This window comes from Eschrichtius robustus, chromosome 1 (assembly GCF_028021215.1).
Source record: "Eschrichtius robustus isolate mEscRob2 chromosome 1, mEscRob2.pri, whole genome shotgun sequence".
Classification (NCBI taxonomy): Eukaryota; Metazoa; Chordata; class Mammalia; order Artiodactyla; family Eschrichtiidae; genus Eschrichtius; species Eschrichtius robustus.
Window position 1 is genome coordinate 96626126 of NC_090824.1, and position 20913 is coordinate 96647038.

The following is a 20913-nucleotide window of genomic DNA, read 5'->3' on the forward strand; positions in this document are numbered from 1 at the left end:
TATTTGAGGAAGACTCTGTGATGGAGGAAGATTTGAGTGGACTTGCCCATTGTAGGTAGCCAGTAAGCTGGATATTGAATGGCAATAGGATTTATATGAGAGAAGACAGGAAATAATACCAGGTTACATAAATGTGTGAGATGGTCATGGAGACAAGTATAATTGGAAAAGAGTGGTAGATAATATGATTTCATGTGTAAATTGGTTGCACCTTTTGGAAAGCTTTGAAACGCCAGGTTGAGGAATTTGAACTTATTTCTAGGAAATAAGAAGCCATAGAAGGAATAGGAAGCCATAGAAGATTCTTAAATAGATATTTTGACATTTTCAGTTTGGATTAGAAATGTGTTCATGTATTGGGCCTCTTCATCTTGATTGGAGGAAGGTGTGTCTGATGAGATGACACTAGTTCTGATTCTTACATTTAATGGAAAAGCCACAGAGGCAGCATTACTTTTGGATCAGAAAATAAGGTTGGATGACCTCACTTTGGCTGTGGGGAGACTGTGGAGTAGTCCACTGTTGGGAGACAAAGAGAGCTGAGGCAGAAATGAATGAGTGCCCATATGAGATTTTTGGTGATGCCAGTCTAGAGAGGGATGGAGCAAATAGAAAGATGGGAGAAACTGCTTGCCCTGTGGAGTCTTTTAGGGATAGCAAATACAGTCGGCCCTCCTTATATCTTCAGGTTCTGCATCTGCAGATTCAACCAACCATAGATCAAAAATATTCCAAAAAAAAGTCCAGAAAGTTCCAAAAAGCAAAACTTGAATTTGCTGCACACTGGCAACTATTTACGCGGCATTCACATTGTATTTACAACTATTTACATAGTATTTACATTGTATTAAGTATTATAAGTAATCTAGAGATTATCTAAAGTATATGAGAGGATGTGCATAGGTTATGTGCAAGTACTTTGCCATATGATATACGGAACTTGAGCATCCTCAGATTTTGGTATCCCGTGGGGTCCTGGAACGAATCTCCTATGGGTACTGCGGGACGAGACTGTACACAACGTGCACAGTCAATATCTCATTCCAACTCATAGCAGACATTAATTGATCTTTGTATGTTTTCCTATTGAGCTTAATGGTAGTCTTGGAGTTCTTGTTAACCCAATGCTGCAGGCAGCTACCATCAGTTGATCAGAGCTGCACTGGAATTCAAACCCATATGTCATGTCTGGAGTAGGAAATGAATGAGCAATAGATTATGATATACTCACAGTGCAAATCAATTTTTACTTTTCCAGGTGGAACTTGCAGAAATCTGCGCCAAGAGTGAGCATTACATTGGCACTGAAGGAGGAGGGATGGACCAGTCCATATCATTTCTTGCAGAAGAAGGAACTGTAGGTGGCATTGAGCTATTTGGAAATATCCACCAGGGAATGTTCACCCAGAGAGGAAGGCCTTGAGATCCCCAGAGTGCTTTGCTTTTTTTTCTGGGCAGCCTATTCTATTAGGCTCTATTGTAGGATGGTATTTCTCAACTGCTTTGTAATTCAAGGCTATCACCAGTTCACTGGCTCTGTTTCATGTTGATCACCTCTCCCTTAAGCTTCCAGAATCATACCTCAGGTGTCTAGGTTTCTTTTTTTTCCCCTCCTTCTAATTCATTGTTAGTATGCGATTTCTCAACTCCCTAGTTATTGGGACCTCTTTTCTCGCTCTTGTCCCAAATCATTTCATCTCATGGCATTTTCATAATCTCCTGTTGGTTTTAAACCCAAATGTTAGTTCTCTTACCACATATATTCACTAGTCCTCTTTTTTGTAATTTACTCTATGGTATCATTTTTCTCTGTCAACATTTTTGGGGCTTTAGTGGTAGGGAAAAGAATGCTGACAGGAAGCCAGGAATGAATTCCTTCGCCAATACCACTTCCCCTTGGTTATCAACTGCCATAGACAGAGCAGAGGTTTTCATAGTTGCCATAAACTGACCATTTCCAAAATAGAAACAGACATTTCTTTAAAATCTTTTCTTAGTTTTCCATCAGATTCCTACAGGCTTGGCTATTTTCCAAGAATACCTGAATTTCTTCTTATTGAGAGTATTTGTTGTTGATTCCCCTAAGCCAGCGACAGGAGGCATGAGGAAATTTGGTTTAATGCTAAGAAAATACTGTAGGTCTTTTGGATGAGACCTGACAAGCAGACATGATGGCAAGAGTCCTGTTGTTAACATAAGTTAGCTGTAGAGTCTGAACAAAGTCCAGATTCTTTGGGCTTGCAAAGTACTTCATGATCTGACCCCTGCTTTACCTGCCCTCCGCTCAGTTCTATCCTCTCACCATGCCTCATCCCTCAAACACTAAGCTCCAGCTAAATTGCAATACCCAAAGCTCTATTAACACCTCATATTATTTTTTGCCTGTGAACTTGCTTGTACTCTTCCCTCTTCTTGACATCCTATTTGGGTAAAGAAACCCTCTGTCTGTCCTACTTTTGCTCATCCTTTAAGTCTCAGTTTAGATTTCCCTTTTTTTCAGAGGCGCCTGCACTAGGCTATATCTGATCACACAGATATATAGAAACACAACTGTGTTTCTATATAGTGCCCTGTGCTTTCTACCCTTGTAACACAACCTGGCAGTGTATTTGACTACTTGACTGCCTTTCCCACTAGATTGTAATCTCTATGAGGGCAGGGACAGTGTCTGTTTTGTTCACTCTTGTATCTCCAGTGCCTAGTACAGTGCCTGGAAGTCAGTAAATAATATTTGAATGAATAAATGAATGCATTTTTGGGAAAAATTTTTACTAAGATAAATAAATACATAAATGGTTAAACATTTTCTGAATTCTAATACATTATATATCTCACCTGTCATTTTTTTTCTCAATAGGCCAAGTTGATAGAATTTAGTCCTCTGAGGGCAACTGATGTGAAACTCCCAAGTGGAGCAGTGTTTGTGATTGCCAACAGTTGTGTGGAAATGAATAAAGCAGCAACTTCTCATTTCAATATCAGGGTGATGGAGTGTCGGCTGGCTGCAAAGGTATGAACTTGGCAAACTAGTGAAACTTGAAGTAGGCTTTCTCTTGTTCTTTTTCTCTTTGTTCCCTATTATTTTGTCTCTTTCCCTAAAATGTAGGGCAACATTCTGACTGCAGCAGTGTTCTAACTGAAGTTTTTTAGTACAGAGAAATTTGATTTCAAACTCAGGAGATAAATAAACGTATAGGTGTGCCTTGCAACCTCTAGCTATTTGGAAACTATGTGAACTTCACAGTTGAGTCTTCTAGGGTGGCAATGGGGAGAAGAGGACAGCTCAACTTATACCTGTGTAGTACAGGCCATGGTTTAGGTCTACAGGTGGAGAAAGATAGTTGGAGGTGATTGATGGGAGGTGACCATAACTAATCTTGTTTCTTCGACAAAAGTGATGATAGCCTCAACCCTCAGTCCTCTCACATGCACCATTGGCCATCACTGTTCCCTCTAAAAATGCAGGCTTGCTGTCTACTAGGGAAACGCACACCAGAAGGGAGTCTTGGCAGTTCTCTGTTCCACAGCTTAAAAGACACTTGCTAGTCAAGCATTAAATCTAGTTAGGAAGTATTCACTGAATACCTGTTGTACACTTAGCATGAAGATACACAGAAGGATACAGGACATAAGAATAGAGAGAGTAGAGAGTAAAGGTTAGGGGGATTTGAAATAGGAAATGGTTAGTATTTGATCAGGTGGTATGTAAACAGGTGCTCTAAAAAGTGGCACAGACATTAAATGTTATGTAAGATCTAGAATGGCACATGTTATGATTTAAAAGTTGGAGAGAACTGAGGCTGGGAGCTGGGGAGTAGAATCTTAGTCAGGAGCTCTACCATGCTTTCTCCCAGTCATCCTTCAAATAGCAGATAGCATGATGGTTTACAAATTTAAATCTGATCAGGTAGTTCCCCTGCTTAACACCTTTCAAAAGCTTTCCATTTCATGGGAATAAAGTCAAAAGTCCTTATCACTTCCTGGAGAGAACTGCAAGATCCGATGTGTACCTCATCCTCTTCCTCTCTTAGCATCCCTCAGTCCCATCACACTCTAGCCATGATGCTCATTCTCACCGCAGGGACTTTGTACGTGCCCAGAATGCTCTCCCTGCAGCCCTCTAGGAAGTCTCAGCCTAAGTGTCCCTCAGGAAAGCCTTCCTTGACTTCCTTACTCCCAGACTAAGGTGGGACTAAGGGTATGCTATTTATCACAGTTGTTTGATGTCCGTCTCTTCTTTCTGACTTGATTTTACCTGAGGGCCAAGACTGTCCATCTTGTTAACTCTTACATCCCTAAGGCCTGGTATAGTGCTTAGGTTGAAGTAGGCACAGGGTAAACATGTGTTGAATAAATGAATAACTATTCCCTGGGTTACCTGCCCTGTCATATTTATTTTGCTCAATTTCACAATTTTTTACAAGTGCATAGGGTGTGCCCAGCACTGGACTAGCTACCATGGAGCTGTGTAAGGTGTAGTTATCCCTTGGGCTGACATACCACTTTGCCCCTTACTCCCATCCCCTGAAGTTGTGAAGTTGGGAATGGATGAGCCAGAAAATAAAAGTTTTTTTTTTTTTCTGGAAAATTTTAGTGTTAAACATTTTTTTAAAATCACGATTTAAGTGTTTTAGATATGCAATTTACTTATTCAGATAATTTCTAAAAATTCTGTGAAAGAAATGTTTCAATATTAAACTCTTCCGATCAGAGCATATACGAGAAGAAGTAGTGCAGTAAACTTTTCAATGCCAAAGGCTTCAGTGAATTTTTTTTCCCTCTTAGGGCAAACTTCTTCTTTCAGGAGATGGAAGAAATTAGTGTCTTATTCGTTTAAGGGTTTATTCTTGTTGACTTTTTATTTTGAGGTATATGAGTAAGTGCTGCCTTCCTAAGGAGACCTCAAACATACACAACATTGTCTTCAGAGTTTTATCACGAAATTAGATATAATCTATGAGACCCACAGGTGAGCCAAAACAAGTATGAGATGTGTGAAATGAGTTCATACCGTAACAACGCTTTTCCAAAGATGCAAGAAGAAAATGAGAAAATTGTGGTGCTGAAGCTCTGTAGTGAAAGTTGTCAGGATGGGAGAGGGAGGTGTCTTTTGGGAGTGAACTAGAAAAAGGGCTTCTCTTTCTGGAGCAGTAGCTGAAAACCTTAATCCGCTGCAGAACCTTTTGTTCTTGAGGCTGTCTTCTGAGTTTAACTGTATAACTCCATGTGCATTTTAGAGGTACTTTGGTCAGTGAAATTGGCTTTTTGCCATACACTCCTCCCAGTTGATGTAGATAAAACACATTATTTTAAGTACTCTGAATTTTTCTCTCTTTTGAAATATGGAAGAGAGAAAATTGAAAGGCTTTATCAAGATGCAGAATGTTTTCTAAATTATGTTGTGCTGCAAATCATGAGAATCCAAGGTTATATACAAAAGGGAAATATAGATAAAACTGCTAATATAGGCTCTGCAGATAGATTTTGATGCCAAGAATGTGCTCTTGCCTAGGGAATATAGGCTGGAATTCTGCTAAGCTTATTTTAATTACAGTATGGTGCCATTCTTCCGGTTTCAGCAATGTGTGAATGAATATAATTTTTGTTTGGAAATGGTCTCATTAAATCAGGAAATAAACTCTCATGTAAAAAAGTAAAGAAGCTTGTCTTAATCTGAATAAACTTGCTGCTTTCAGACAATAAAAATGAAGTGTTAGTGGAGAAATGACAGATCAGGATAGGTTTTTTTTTTTTTTTTTTTTAAGAGTATTAGTCATTTTATTTTTATTTATTTATTTATTTATTTTTGGTTGTGTTGGGTCTTCGTTTCTGTGCGAGGGCTTTCTCTAGTTGCGGCGAGCGGGGGCCACTCTTCATCGCGGTGCGCGGGCCTCTCACTGTCGCGGCCTCTCTTGTTGCGGAGCACAGGCTCCAGACGCGCAGGCTCAGTAATTGTGGCTCACGGGCCCAGTTGCTCCGCAGCATGTGGGATCTTCCCAGACCAGGGCTCGAACCCGTGTCCCCTGAATTGGCAGGCAGATTCTCAACCACTGCGCCACCAGGGAAGCCCCCAGGATAGTTTTGAAAATGATTCTGATTAAGTAGAGCTCCACGTGGCAAAATTGTAATAAATAACACTTATTTTTCCTCTCCTCCTATTTCCCCAAGGTACCTTTTTGAAAAATGAGTACCTTTTGTATCTACTTAGCACAGGGAAGTACACTAAACCAATGAAGATGATTTTTCTTTGTTTTGCTTTAATGTTGATAATTTCTTCTGTTCTTAAGTCTCCTTTCTCTCCCTCTCTCTCTTCCTCCCTGCTCCTCTCTTTCTAACAGCTTCCCCAAACTAATTAATGCAGATTCATTAAAAGTCAGAGTCTTACAGAGGCATTTGAACTAAAATTTAAAACATTTCAAGGCAAACACAGTAGAGATTTATAATTATTATTTGCGTAAATGATTCTTTTTTTTTGAAATTTATTTTATTTATTTTTTTCTACAGCAGGTTCTTATTAGTTATCCATTTTATACATATTAGTGTCTACATGTCAATCCCAGTCTCCCAGTTCATCACACCACCAAATGTTTCTTTTAAGCGAAGCACATTTTTATGTTCTTAAATTAACAAAGTAGCCAGAAATCTTTAATGAGCACAAAATTTTTCATATTTTGTACATATTCAGTGGCTTAAACTTTTCCAGAATTGGGGGACTTCCCTGGTGGCACAGTGGTTAGGAATCTGCCTGCCAATGCAGGAGAGAGGTTTGGAGCCCTGGTCTGGGAGGATCCCAGATGCCACGGAGCAACCAACCCCGTGCGCCACAACTACTGAGCCTGTGCTCTAGAGCCTGTGAGCCACAACTACTGAGCCCACGTGCCACAACTACTGAAGCCCGTGCGCCTAGAGCCCGTGCTCCGCAACAAGGGAAGCCACCGCAATGAGAAGTCCGTGCACCACAACGAAGAGTAGCCCCTGCTCACCACAACTAGAGAAAGCCCACGCACAGCAACCAAGACCCAACGCAGCCAAAAATAAACAAATTAAAAAAAAAAAACTTTTCCAGAATTGCCTTATGTCGATAAAAAAGAGTATCCCTTAATTATTTTGAGGGATAAAATGTGTGATACTGATAATAAGTATTATGGGAAGTCAAAAAGGGAAGGGAAATTATGCTGTTGCATTTTGCATACCCTGAGCTCCTTGTGGCAACATGTGAAGCAATGAAGGAGAGGGTTTCATGTGGTCCTTTGACGCGTCAAGGAAAATTTACAGTGTGATTTTTTACAGAGCGTGTCTGGTCAGCGGCCATCAGTCATCCAGTTTGTTTTTTTTTTTTAGCTCCTGCCACTTAGTGGTCAATATGGAGCTTATTCTTTGTCGGGTGAGGAGAAGTGGGTATAATATTCTCAGGGCTTCTGCAGTTTTCTTGAATTTGAGTGGGGGAAAACCAAACACCCAGGAATGTAGCCAGTTTCACTCAGCCTATTGATTCAGTCGAGCTCACTCTGCCAGGATGCTGGTGTGGAGGATCCCAGGGCGGTGAGTCCTGGCTGCAGGGCACAGCACGCACACACTGGGGAGTAGGGTTGATGTGTTTAGTGGAACCAGGTGTAGCAGGACCTTGAGTGCTGTGCTGAGGATCACCCAGGCTTGGTCCTGGAAGTGCAAATGTTAGCAAGGTATTCTAGAAATATTAAGCTGGCAGCAGGAGCTTTTGTTTGGTTGAAGAGAAGCGGGTCTTAAAGTGTCAGTGGGGATGGGATAACAAGAGAGGGATACGAAAGAAGCTCTGACTGGACCTAGTAAAGGGTCGGGTATAAGGCTCTCTGTGACTGGGTTTCTGTCTTCCTTTTGGCTTAAATGCCATGACTTTGAGGAATGAGCACCCTCCCCACTTCCATTATGTTAAATGCCCTTTTATATGCTCTTGCCACATCCTGTATTTTTCCATTATAGTAGTTTATCACAAATGAAGTAAGTTCTTCACTCTATAATTATTAATTGATGCCTGTCTCCTCGGGTTGACTCTGAGCCCCATGCAGTCAGGAGCCGTGAGTGCTTCCTACACTGCAGTGAACACGCATGGCATGCAGGCATGCGCACGTGAAGGCTAAGTATTGGGTTGAAAAGGGCTGTAGTTTCAAGCTGAAGTGATGGGTGGAAAGCATAGTGCTGCCCCTCATAGTTATGGGGAAGGTAGGATGGAAGGTGATATGAAAGTGGGAGGTGATGATACATCCCCATGGAATTTTCTTATAAGTGGTTAGAAATTTGAGGTTGGAATGTTTCTCTTGGCTTGGACAATAGTCTTTCAACTATTTTGAGAGAATAGTTGAAACCAAGGACTGAGTTCAGTTTGCTGAGGGGAGAGAATGTGGCAAGAGAAGAGCAGAGTTCCGGGGGTTAAATTTGGGAGATGGCTTCAATAATAATGAAAGGAGGAAACTGAGTCATGGGTGGAAAGGTAAGGACCAGAGAGGTGAGAGGGAAACCGGGAAAATTCAGGGCTACACAGGCCAGTACAACAGGGAATCTGAAGAAGCTAGGTAGTGAAGAGTGCTGGCAGCCAGTGATTCATAAGGAATAAGAGAACTGAGAGAAATCCCGTGGCTTTGGAAGTGGTTCTGGAGATAAGAAAGACCTTTGGGAGGCCATATTCAATAGTTAGAGTGGCCACTGAGGACCCAGAAGCGGTGACTATGGGTCACTGATTCTAGTTGTCGGACAGTAAAAGAGAAGGAGGAATTAAGAGCAGTAGCTTTAGGAATAAGAATTTTATGACAGGAAACACCTGTATACGTTTGAAGGCATAGGAGAAGTGTCATGTGGGAAAGAACTAGCTAGAGAGGCATTATCTTATTTAATCTTCACTGTAGCTTGTGTGGTAGCCATTAGGTGTCCCATTTTACAAACTGGGAATTTCCAGCCAAGGTAGGCTGTGACTTGTTTTAAGTTAAGTGCAGGAGTCCAGGTCTACCTTTAGCCCTGCTCTTTCCATTGTGCCCCTTAGGAGTTAGGTGTGCATGAAATCCGGAGCACCATGCTTGGGGATGCCTTAGAAAAAAGACGGGCTGTGCTGAGGGCGCGGTGAGGGTTGTAGTAGAGTCATTCTGCACCGTTGTGCAGATTTCTTCAGATTTCTTCTGTGGCCTGCAAACTAATATGGAGAACGTGGAGAGTGGGGGTGACCAACACTGGGGAAGGTCAACATTGTGAATGTGTTCATGATGGTTATGAGCGGAACATGGGCACGGAAGTCACTGTGGAATGGCTTCCATGAAGTTGGAAGAGGGTGAGGGGGAGATAAGCAAAAAAAAAAAAAAAGTATCCACAATAAAAACAGTTATGTATGATCCCATTTATGTCAAACTATATGTGTGTACGTATGTAAGAAGTATGCATAAAAAATGTATCATAGGATATCAGATGGGAGATTGGTGGTTATCTTATTGGGATGATTACAGGTGATTTATTTTATACTTTGTAATTTTTGTAAACTTCAAATTGTTATGTGTTTCTTCAAATTTTAAAAATAAGCATGGGTGATTTATAGAACCCAAACCAACAACAACACAGCTGCTTTTGTTGTGTGGAAAACAACTTGTCAGAGAAGGGATTTGAAATTTTATCCTTTGCTGACCTGGTGAGGAGAAAGACTTGACACTTTTCCGTTGACTTGTTAATACTGCAAAATGCAGTGAGAACGTCTGAGAGAGGTGGGTTCTGACAGACAGGCTCCTGAGTTAGAGTCTGTATCTTAGCACTCTCCTGCCACACCCTCTTAATAGAAGCCCCAGAGACCCTCTCAGACTGAGGATGTCTTCTAGCTGCAGGAGAATGCTGAGTTTGCACAAGAGACAGCCTGGAAGCCTGGGGAGCTAACACCCTTGGAATCAGCCCTCAATCAAAGGTGGATGAGAGTTAGTGGGTAAATATCTGAGCTTTCTTGTCTATGCGTAGGACACATCCGAGGTTTATACATACAGGTCCCAGAGGGTCCAGCAGGCCCCGCTTCACCTCTCACATCACTGCACTTCATCTTGGCTTCTCTTCCTGTCTCATTTTCCACTCCTCTACCAGCACTTCTCTGTATCACCCTCTCTCCCTAAATTCTTGTCTCAGGGCCTGCTTCCGAGAGAAACCAACCTAAGACAGGATCCTAGCGCTATTTATCTACCTCTTTCCGTGACTGTGGACAAAATATTCGTTGCCTGCTTTCTTGTCCAGAGACAAAATATTCGTTGTCCTGCTTTCTTGTCAGCCAGGCTCAGGAACCTCCCAGGAATGGAATTGGAAATAAACACCTAATGTTTGTAGTGGTGAAAAGAAAATGGTAGATGTTGACAAAGAACTGCTTTCACTTATATCCCCACCCTGCTGCTGAGTGAGGAACTTGTCACAAAATGACCCATAGCCCTGACTCCTAGCCCTGCTTCACAAATGTGAAGTAGGGCCAGGCGACAGGGCTATGAGTGGCAAATTCCCTCATGAAGTTCTGTCTTGGGCAACAGATCTTACCCACCCACTTCCCTCATCTGCAAGTCATCTTTCTGTTTCCTGGGCCAAATTTTAAAGGGCTTAAGCAGCTTTCCGATTTTACTCCTACAATGTAGTGCACTACTCAGCGACTCATGGCTGTGCAGCTGTCCTCGAGGGCATGTGGTAGGTTTCATTCTTAATTGAAATACACACCCAATTGGCCGTGTGGACCCTCCAGCTGAGAGCTAAGCGGGCCGAACAGCAAACTGGGATATTGCTAGAGTGAATGTTAGTGCCTCTGCTTGTGGAACAAAAGTGCATTGGGAGGCTGCCTTTGAAAACAGCTTTGTAGGCAGCAGGCAACCCTCAAAAGACTTTCTCCCCACACAGTCCTGGGCCAGTTTCCTGGGATCAAGTGCCTGAGGCAAAGTGACTTGTTCACGTGAGGTCAGGGTTGGGAACTTGGAGATGGTGTTTACTGCAGGGTTCTTAGGAAGAGCCCATTCTCATCACTTGGGGGTCGTTCTTTGATTTTTTTTCCATTTCCTTCTTATTTTAGAAGGAACCCATCTATCAGAGTGTTTTAAATCACTGGAATGTTCACTTCTAACGCAAAACTTAGTTTGTATTTAGAAACCATTTCTAAAACTTGAGTGGTGATTTGAGCTAAAATGAGTAGTGTGACGTAGATATCAAGCATAGCCCATTGAGAATGTGGCCTTGGGGAAGCAAGAAAGAGGTACAGGACACGGGTTAAATTTCCAACTCTGTTCTTACTAGCTAGGTGACTTTGGGCAAGTCACTCTCATCTCTTAAATAGGGTAATAATACCTATGTCACAGAGCTGTCAAAGCTGAAAAGAAATAGAAAGCACATTTAAATCATACAGCATTATATAAGTGTGAATTATTTCTGTTAACTTCATTGTGTATACCTCAGTTGGATTTGGATCTGTGTTTCGAGGAAGTGTAATTCTAGGAGATCATACACCTCAGCTCTTTTTCTGTATAAAATAAATATATTGTATGTTTTTCTTTTGTTTTATGTATGTCTATAAGTTTTCTGAAATTATTTTTGGAATACACTGGAATAGAGACCATGAATGAATGAGTTGAATGAATGAATGAGTTAGTCTATGGAGGTGTCAATCTAGCACTGCTAATAAACATTAAATGTGCTAAGCAAACAAGGTCAGAAGAAAGGTCTTAGCTTGTATCCTTGCTTTAAAAATGGCACCATGTTCTGTGAAATAACTGAACAGAAAAATGTAGTTCTATTGTCTTTTTCACCAGTTCTGCCTTAAAATCATTAACTCCTTTCAAATGTATGAGCCAGAGTTTTAAAAAGAGGGTTAATGAATATAAGAACTACTGTTATTAACATTCTTCAGAAGTGAGTGGCCCTAACCAAGTACAATGGTCTTTTGGTAAATCTGCTTCCTGTCAAAAAGAAAGAAAATCAAATCATCAGCATAATAGAAGAGTAAATCAGATGCACATTTACCCTTCTTTTGTTTGCTCCTTTTTGCCGTTTGTGCAGTCTGCACCTGCGGTCCTCCCACCTGGGGAATGAATTTTGTAGACCTCAGGGTGAGAGATACCTTCACTGCTGTTTCGATTGTCACCTGCTCCTGAAGGGTGGTTTGGGGAAAATGAGGGACACACATTCTGGAGTGCGGTTCCCATGAGTGGACCAGGTTACAAAGGTTTGGTTTATATCTCACCCTCTGCAGTAGGTTGAGGGGGTGCCTCAGGGCGCAACTGGAAGCCAAACTCTTTTCTTGAGGGTGGAGAAACATACAGCTCTACTACCACCAATGACCTAATGCAGTGGTGTTTCGTAAGGTCACCAATGAGGTTTTCATTTAAAATCTGGGACTTGACTCCAAACGCCCAGATACTTAAATTCATTAGCCATTTCAAAGAGGCATGTTGTAAACAGGAAGTGCTCAAATGAAATCGGGCATGCAGTGCCCACCTCAGGACCCAGATCATGTGAGATTTGAATAGTTTTCTGTAGACTTTATAGAGAGTGGTGTACTGGGTATAAACTGAATAGGGACAAAAGGACAAAATTATTCAAAGAAATAGCCCTGAGGGAAAGTGGTGACAGGCAAAAAAATCAGTAGGGGATTAGTTTTTTTAGGAAAAATACTCAACTAGCCTGTGAGTGTCACACAAGCATGTTTAATTTCAAACATCTGAACCGAGCGTGCATTTTCAAGCAATGGTGGGAATTGTGGATAGGTTGAATGGAAACAAAAAAGCTTAAAGTTGAATCTGGCTCATTAAAATAGTGCATATCAATATCTGAAATGAAAACTGACCATTATCTTGGTTTGAAATTGCAGCTCCTGGCTAAGCACAAATGCTTGCCATGGGAGGAAGTATTGCGGCTGGAGGAGGTGCAGGCCAAGCTGGGGGTCAGTCTGGAAGAAATGTTGTTGATCACAGAAGATGCCCTTCACTCTGAACCCTATAGCCCTGAGGAGATCTGCAGGTGTCTGGGAATTAGCCTGCAGGAACTCAAGACCCAAATCCTGAGTCCAAGCACTCAAGACGGTGAGTCTGCTGGAGAAAATAAGGGCACGGGTCGTTTCCCCACTCACAGATGGAAAGTTTCCAGTGTCCCCGTGGATTATACTGATTTTGAAGCATGCTTGAGGGAATCTGGAGAACATGTGTGTTTCGGCAAACTTAATTATCTAGATTCTTGGCTTCATTAAATTCATTCATTCATTTATTAACAAACATTTCCTGGTTTGCTATATGCCAGATTTTCTGGCGAGGCAAAGGTGAGTAATGCATACTTCCTGCCCTCAAGAAGTTCGTAATTCACCATTTGTAATTCTCCCTCTCTGACCTGTGCCAACCACAGAATTACAGTGGGTAGGGAAAATTCACTGGCAGCATCATGCACTTTTCCAAATGTGAGCCCAACTCAGTTTAGGGGTCAAAAACCAAAATGATGATCTAATAATATTTTAAATGTACATTTATAGTTTATTTTGCTGTTTAAAATTTTTTTTTTCTGGTGGGAAGCATCTTGTAGCACCTAGGACAAGTTATGTTACCTTCTTTGGTGAATTTCAACAACAAAGTATTTCTCACTAGAATTAAATCAGGATATTATACTAACCTCTCTGGATCTGAGTGTCCATGAGCAGCATATATGATCCTTGTCATGCAGTTGGTATACTTTGTTTCTAGTTCTGTGATTGCCTGTTTTGAAGATAATGGATAACAGGACATGTACTTCATAGTGTTATGGAGCGAATGGGGTCCCGCTGCTCGCTGCTTACAAAATCAATTATGTACCCACAAGTGCTGGTAGAAAGGAAAGGTGCCTTTAATCAGAATGCCGGCAATCTGGGGAAATGGTGGACTCAGCGTCCCTCAAAAACCATCTCCGAAGATTCTGCTAGGCCATGAAAGCTTTTAAAGGGAAACAGAAAAGTAATCCCAGTTAATCACTGAGATAGGGGGTCAGAGTTGTTGCCATCCTTCACTGCGTGCAGGCTTGTCGACTCCTCGTGATCTTCCTCTAGATGTTATCTTGTTCACGCAGTTTGATCAGGAGATTACTGAAGGGGAAGCTAGGGAAGAGATCTGGTCATCTGTTAATTACTTATTCTTCATTTCTACTTTGATCGCCGGAAAGAACCAACAAGTTAGGCAGGGTTTTGTGTGATTAAAAGATTTGAAAGGTGTGCTTGGGCCGGAGACGAGTAGAGCATGGGGGTGCCTGGTTTAAAAGTTAGTTACAATATAACTTTGCTAAAGTGACAAGGACAGGGGCTTCCTGCTGAGGGTGGTTTCCTGCAAAGAGCTGCTTACATATCCCCACTTATCAGAACATCATTCCATTTCTGTGGGATTAGGGGTGAAGGTCTATCTTCTGTACCTTCTTCATGCTGACATAGGGTGCTGTATTCTCAGAGTGGAAGGTGTCATCATGGGTCTATAGCATCTCTTTGCTGACAATTTTAGTTGTCCGCTTACATATACAGGCAGAGCAAACCACAATTATTTTGATGCCCACAAAGATATAGATTATTATGAGCAATAATGTTAATCCCATTCTCTTGAGGCCAGTTCTTGGAATTGTGCTAGCCATAGATTCAGTACTGCTCAAGTTGGAGTAGCTTATGTCATGGCTACAGCTGGTCACCATGCAGTTAGCTGTTTTCTCTGGTGACAGTTATAGTATTTGTGAAACAACTCAGGAATGTACATCAGACACTGAGTCTCTGACTCTATCGTCCTAGTCATTAACTTCTTGGTTTTGTAATGGGGGGGAGGAGGGTACTGCAGGGTTCTGCTCAGTTCCAATAGGATGTCAAAATATTGTGAAATATAAAGCAAATGGTTCTTTTTTTTCAAATTGATGTTTTTTATTGGAGTATACTTGATTTACAATGTTGTGTTAGTTTCTGCTGTACAGCAAAGCGAATCAGCCATACATATACATACATCCACTCTCTTCTAGACTCCATTCCCATATAGGTCATTACAGAGCACTGAATAGAGTTCCCTGGGCTATACGGTAGGTTCTCATTAGTTATCTTTTATATATAATAGTGTGTATATGTCAATTCAAATGGTTCTTTTGTAGGGTGGGGTTTATGTCACTGAGGTGAAGTGAAAAAAAAAAAAAAGAAATTTACAATTCAATAAGCTCCTCTTTTTTTTTTTCATACCTACTTTTCTGATTATTATACTACTTACATAAAAAGATCTAGGTTAGAGCAGTGCTCATGACTGCTGTGGAACAACATTCTGGAACACCAAGAAGTCTTCACTGCTTAGGGTTGAAACTTGTGGCCCACTTAAGTGTGGAAGTTTTTTCTGTTTGCCTACTGTTTCCAGTAATATTGTATTTATACTGATAACATGAGAAACCTCAGATGGAGGCCAGGTAAGGGTTGGAGGTGCAGGCTAGAGCCTTGGAGTGGCTTCTCTTCTTAGAAGTAAAGGTTAACTATTTGTGAGACTTCATTGCTGGGGGCAGGGACATCTGGCTAAGATCCAACAGTCTCTTGAGGTGGAGTTCAGGGGTGGGAGCTGAGCACAAAGATCAGGGCCCCACGTCCATCCCATTGACTTCAGTTCTGAAGCTGGTTTTTGAGTGCCTACAGTGGATTTGCCTGCCACGTAAAGTCTTAAAGGCTGCACCTGCTGAGGGCTTTAGGATAAGGTAAGGGAAAAAGTTTTCCTTAAGGGCAGGGAGAAGGTTTTGGTTTCCGACATCATTAGATCCAATTGAATTCGATGAACATTTATTGAATTTCCAGATGAACAAACTGGCCTACAGTCCTAATCAGACTCACCACCTGTTTTTGTAAAATAGCCTTTTGCTGGAATACAGCCATATATGGGCTATGGCTACTTTTGCACTGCAACAGCAGAGTTGAGTAGTTGTGACAGAGTCTAAATAGCTCACAAAACCTAAAATATTTGCTCTCTGGTCCCTGGCAGAGAAAGTTCGCAGACACCATTCCAGAAAGGCAATAGACCAAAGGATAGCCATACCACCTGGATTGAGATCTCTGGCTTCTTTACTTACTACATTTGGGACTAGATTTGCAAATTCTTAACCTTTCTGTTGTCTTAGTTTTACCATGAAATAGGCATAATAGGAAGAAGTACTTAAAGAAGTCGTCAGTGTAACATGCTAGGAACAATGCTTGGTAATGTAGCTGCTTTTAAATGTCAGCTACTTCTGTTATTTCTCTTCCCTGTCCTTCCCCTCCTCTAGACCTTGAGGCTGAGCATTGGGAACACAGAGATAAACACAACAGGGTTTGATACTCAAGGAGTTTACAAAATAGTAGTGGAAACAGATAAAGAAAAAAACTGATCCAGCATAAAGTAATGAGTGCAGTGAGGGAGGTGTTCTTGGGTCTAGGGAGATCAGAAAAGAAAGAAGTCAGAGCCAGTTTTACTAAGGAGACAACAACCAGACAAAAGTTGAATAAATAGGAATTTCCTAGGTAGACAGGCAGTCGGAAAGACTCCCAAGCAGACAAAACAGCAGGTATAGAGGCAGGGAGGAGTAAGAGAGGATGTCCAGAGAACTACAGATAGTTGAGTGTTTCTTGAAAACAATGTACATAGTGGTGAGTGATATATCAGGTTGAGTTTGTAGATAGGCCCAGATCACCAACACCTTGTTAAATACTGTGTGTAAGTGTTTTAATAAAATGTTTATTGAGTGACAAAGTTGGGTAGGTCTTTGGATAGGGAGAGCTTCCAGGGGAATAGTCTTTATTTTTTGACTTAAGACATCATCCAGTTTCTTTAATTCAGCAAATATATGTGTTAACTTCACTGGGCTGGGTATTATGCTGGATGCTGGGATACAGATAAGCAGGACATGATCTCTACCTTACAGTGACCTAGTGTCTAACTGGGGAGAGTGCCACGGAACAGTCACAGTAAATAATACCCACTGTTAATAAAAGTATTTATCAGGAGTCCTGAGAGTATGGAGGAGAGAGTGACTAAATGCCTAGAGAATGTGCCTTGAATTTAAGCTGGATCTGAAAAGAAAGTTATGGCCTTCCCAGGCTGAGAGAGGCGACCGGCCATTCCAGGCAAAGAGTAGAGCCTGGAAGACAGAAACATGAGGTGTGGGGTATTTGAAAACATGTGTCAAGAGGCATTGTGTGCAGTATGAGTTGGATGCCAAAAATACTGGCTAAAGGGATGCCAGTTCTACTCTCCATTGCAGAAATGCCTGAAATGGGGGATTGTTGGTGGATATCTCAATGAGTAGATTCTCAAGACTATAAAGGAGAGTTCAGTTGGAATTGATGATTGCCTGCGTCTAGAAAGGAAGGGAAGGAGGGAGGAGAGAAACGGAAGAAGAAAAGGAATAGAAGATAAGGAAGGCTGACGTATGGGTGCTGGGAAAGTTAGGGAATGTAGTATGGGAAATGATTTTGGAGGCAAGGTGATGAGTTTCTGGTGATATGGTAAGGCATCTAAATAAAGATATAGAGCAAATAAAGACCCAAACTATATAATTAGATTTTGGAATTTTTGGTTAAGAGGCAAAGAAACCTTAACAGATATTGAGACTATTATTCACTGTCAAATGATCTTCTTAAAGCAGTCTTTTCATGGTGTTACTTTTTAGTTCAGAAACCTTTAGAGGCCCATCATTACCTCATTGCCTAAACTCTTTAACGTGGATATTAAATTTCTCCTCAATTTGACCTTAACTCTGTTCTGTCCTGTCTCCTGTTTGAGCCCATACATGCCCATTTGGACAATGTTGTCCTGGCTTAACCATTCCACTCACTAATTGCCTCTTGGTCTTCCTTCTGGGCCTTTAATCCTAAACATCACTGCCCTTTCCTCTTTTCTGAAACAGTTCCTACCTATCGTATAAACTCAGTAGAATTCTTATCTGTATCCTTCTCTGTCTGAAGCCTGTTCTTTCTCTGTATCCCTGTTCCTTTTTCTCTTTACCAGTGTTCCTTTTTCTCTGCATCTGCCTGTCTCCCCCACCCTCCACCCCTCTTTTGAATAAGCATTTCTGGGAATAAGTTAATTTCTCAGAAAACCTTGGAAAACACAAAGGATAATTTGCTAATCATAGCATATGCATTGCTATTTATGTATATATTTAAGTTTTATCCCCCTAAAGAATAATGATTTCATTGTTTTTGTAAAAATGATGAATACTAAATCTTACCTCTTTATCTAAAATAACTTTCCTACTGGCCCACTTACATGACTTTCTATAATTTACTTAGGTTTATTGAGTGCAAACAAAACCTATGTTGTTAGAATGAATCCATTTTGTAATTCTATCATCCTCAAAGGAGTCCCCCTTTTGGTTTCATAATAAGTAAGTTTAAAAAAAACTGAACATAAATCAGTCTGTGGGATTCTAGAGTCTCCTAGATTAATGTCACTTGATTTACTCTCTGAATCCAGCCATCTAACCTCAGCCAAATTTCCTGCTGAATTCTCTTGGCACACAGCTTTAACTTTAGAAATCAAAATCCGTCTGTATCTTTGCCTTGTTCCTTCTGAGTTTGTGCTTTGGTTGGTCTAAGACCTTAAATGAATGCTTCTATTACCCCTTTAGAAAATATGATTCTTATTGAATGTGGCACTGTCCTTAGACTGTAGGAGTGGAGGCACAGATGACGTGTGCCCCCAGCAGGGGACTCTGGAGAGTGCCACCACTGCTTTATTCCAGATGCCTACACTTTAACATGCTTAGTTTTGACTTGGACTGATTTTCCCATCATGGAAATCCACGCCTTTCTCAAAGGGATATGAAATCCAATGTTCTCTTTCTGCCAAAATTCCTTTGTTTCTTTACCTGGATATGAGTGTGAGTTGGGAGATGCTGACCTTGAGGTGAGAGTACAAGGAGAGATGTTTACAGTCAAACTGTGGTTTGCAGCCTCTGCTAAACTAGCCAGCGTTCCAAAGGCCCATGTTATTTTCTTTTTCCAAATCTCTAATAATTAGATTTAGAAATCCTTAGAGACCATTAAAGTTAAACACTCATACACACACAAAGCGAAATTCTCAAATCCTTTAGACATTGTTTAGAATGGCTATAATCCATCACTAAGGACTGGTAGGGAAAAATTTAAGTATTATTGGTTAGGAAAAAATTTAAGGATTATTTGTCAGGCCTTGCTCACAGATAGGAATTATCTAAGGGTGTGGCATAATGTTTGGGTTTCTAGAAGCTCGGGGCCAGGGTGATTTGGGAAGGGTGTTTCCTAAGGTGTGACCCCAGAGGAAAAGGTGGAGCTGTGGTCAGAGCCAGGAGAGATGGGCGCATGTATCTACCATGGGAGCGAAGTCAAGGACACACACTGGAGGTTAAACAGAGGAGTCCATGAGGGAGTAAATGGAAACTGAGGTAGAGAATGGGTCAGGTGGTTTGGGTGCTGGTTTGAGAAAGGGAGAATTTACTGGGAGCACTCCTTTTGGGACTGCTCAGCCTGTGCTCCGGGTTGGGTGGCCCTGCTGCTTAGATGCATTCTGCTGGCATGGACACGAATCTCCTTGCTTGGATTACCAACTTTGCCTATGACCATATGCTGACAGAGTGCTGTCCAGTTGCTGACTAATTTGTTTGGATCCTGTGATTGCCAAAGTCACGAGTGATAATCATGGCTTTTGAGCACGTATAAGGCACTGGCATAGACTGCTCTTTAGGAAGACATACAGAGTAAAAAAAAAAAAAAAAAAAAAACTTATGTATTTAGTTTATGGTTTATACATTACTCTTTACCTGCATTATCTGATTTGAATCTCACAATAACCCTGGGGCACATGGTTATCCTCATTTCACAGACGAGGAAACTGAGGTCACAGAGTGACATGTAGTTACAAAACTAGAGAGGTAGTAAGTGCTGGAGCCAGATCCCAAATCCCAGTCTTTTGATTTAATCCAACACTCTTGCTGCCATTACTTTTTATCTCAGGGTATTAATCAGCTGGCTTTAGCAATCCTGTACCAAGTAAGGAAGGTAATATAAAGTTTTGATTTTTCTTGGCTATGGTTTTCTCTTGAAACTAAAGAGAGGTGATGAAGATAGGTTACCTTGTGGTTAAAGAGTTTCCTTTTGGCTATTTCCCATTCTGGTGCTTTTGCCTTAGAAGATGTAAAGCCATGTGGCATCCAGTAGCTTGCTTAATCTAAGGAGCAAACTCAACTTGGCCAGAATGTGCGTGAGCTCTTCTGTTACAGAGGAGCCATGAGAAGTGCTGTGGAATTTTCTCGTTTGACAAAAGTGTAGTCCTCATGGATTATCTCAGTTAAGTCTAAGAAGAGTAGTTTATTTTTTATCTAATGGAGAAGTATAAAGGTACTTGGAGTCAGTCGGTAATTTCAATTTCCAGTTGTGTTCTCAATATCAAGGAAATTGATTTAAAAATAGCTCGTAAGATATCAGGTACTAAATTCTGTGATTTCAACACATTCAATTGTTGTTCTTATAAGAATTTTGAAGAAAAGGTTTCTGTAAAGAGCCTAGAAGAAACTCCAAAGGACCTTTCTAGAGTTTACAGATATTGGTTGAGCAGAAATCCTTAAAATCTGTGTGATGGACTTCTGATAAGGCCAAATAAAAATGAGTCCTTTAGTTTTGTCTTTTGTTTTCATTTTTACAAGGTAATAGATTCTTATGAAACAAAGTATAAAAGAATAAATCAAATAACTATTTTTGTTACGCACAAAAGATGTGCTTTAGTTGTTTTGGAAGACAAGTATGGGGAAAATTTGCTTTCACTCAGGTCTTTTTCCTTTCCCCCTCTGCCTAGTCTCTCCTTTTTGCTCCTCAGCTCCTGTTGACTTCTCAGCTGTCTGGCCACAGAGGGCAGGATCATGCCAGGAGTAAAGCTTCTTTAATTTCTAGGAAGAAATGGTCTGAACCATTACCCCAAATTACTT

The 20913-nt window shown here is 41.0% G+C and overlaps 1 protein-coding gene across 10 annotated transcripts in view; it reads left to right on the plus strand.

The window, feature by feature from the left end:
• Positions 1–20913, plus strand: part of GALK2 (galactokinase 2) — a 138232-nt gene that overhangs the window by 80438 nt on the left and 36881 nt on the right. For all 10 annotated transcript variants that reach the window (XM_068551292.1, XM_068551283.1, XM_068551300.1 and 7 more), the window contains 3 exons: positions 1259–1357; positions 2858–3010; positions 12833–13043. In XM_068551292.1, coding sequence (XP_068407393.1) covers positions 1259–1357; positions 2858–3010; positions 12833–13043 — 463 coding nt within the window. The remainder of the gene's footprint in view (positions 1–1258; positions 1358–2857; positions 3011–12832; positions 13044–20913) is intronic.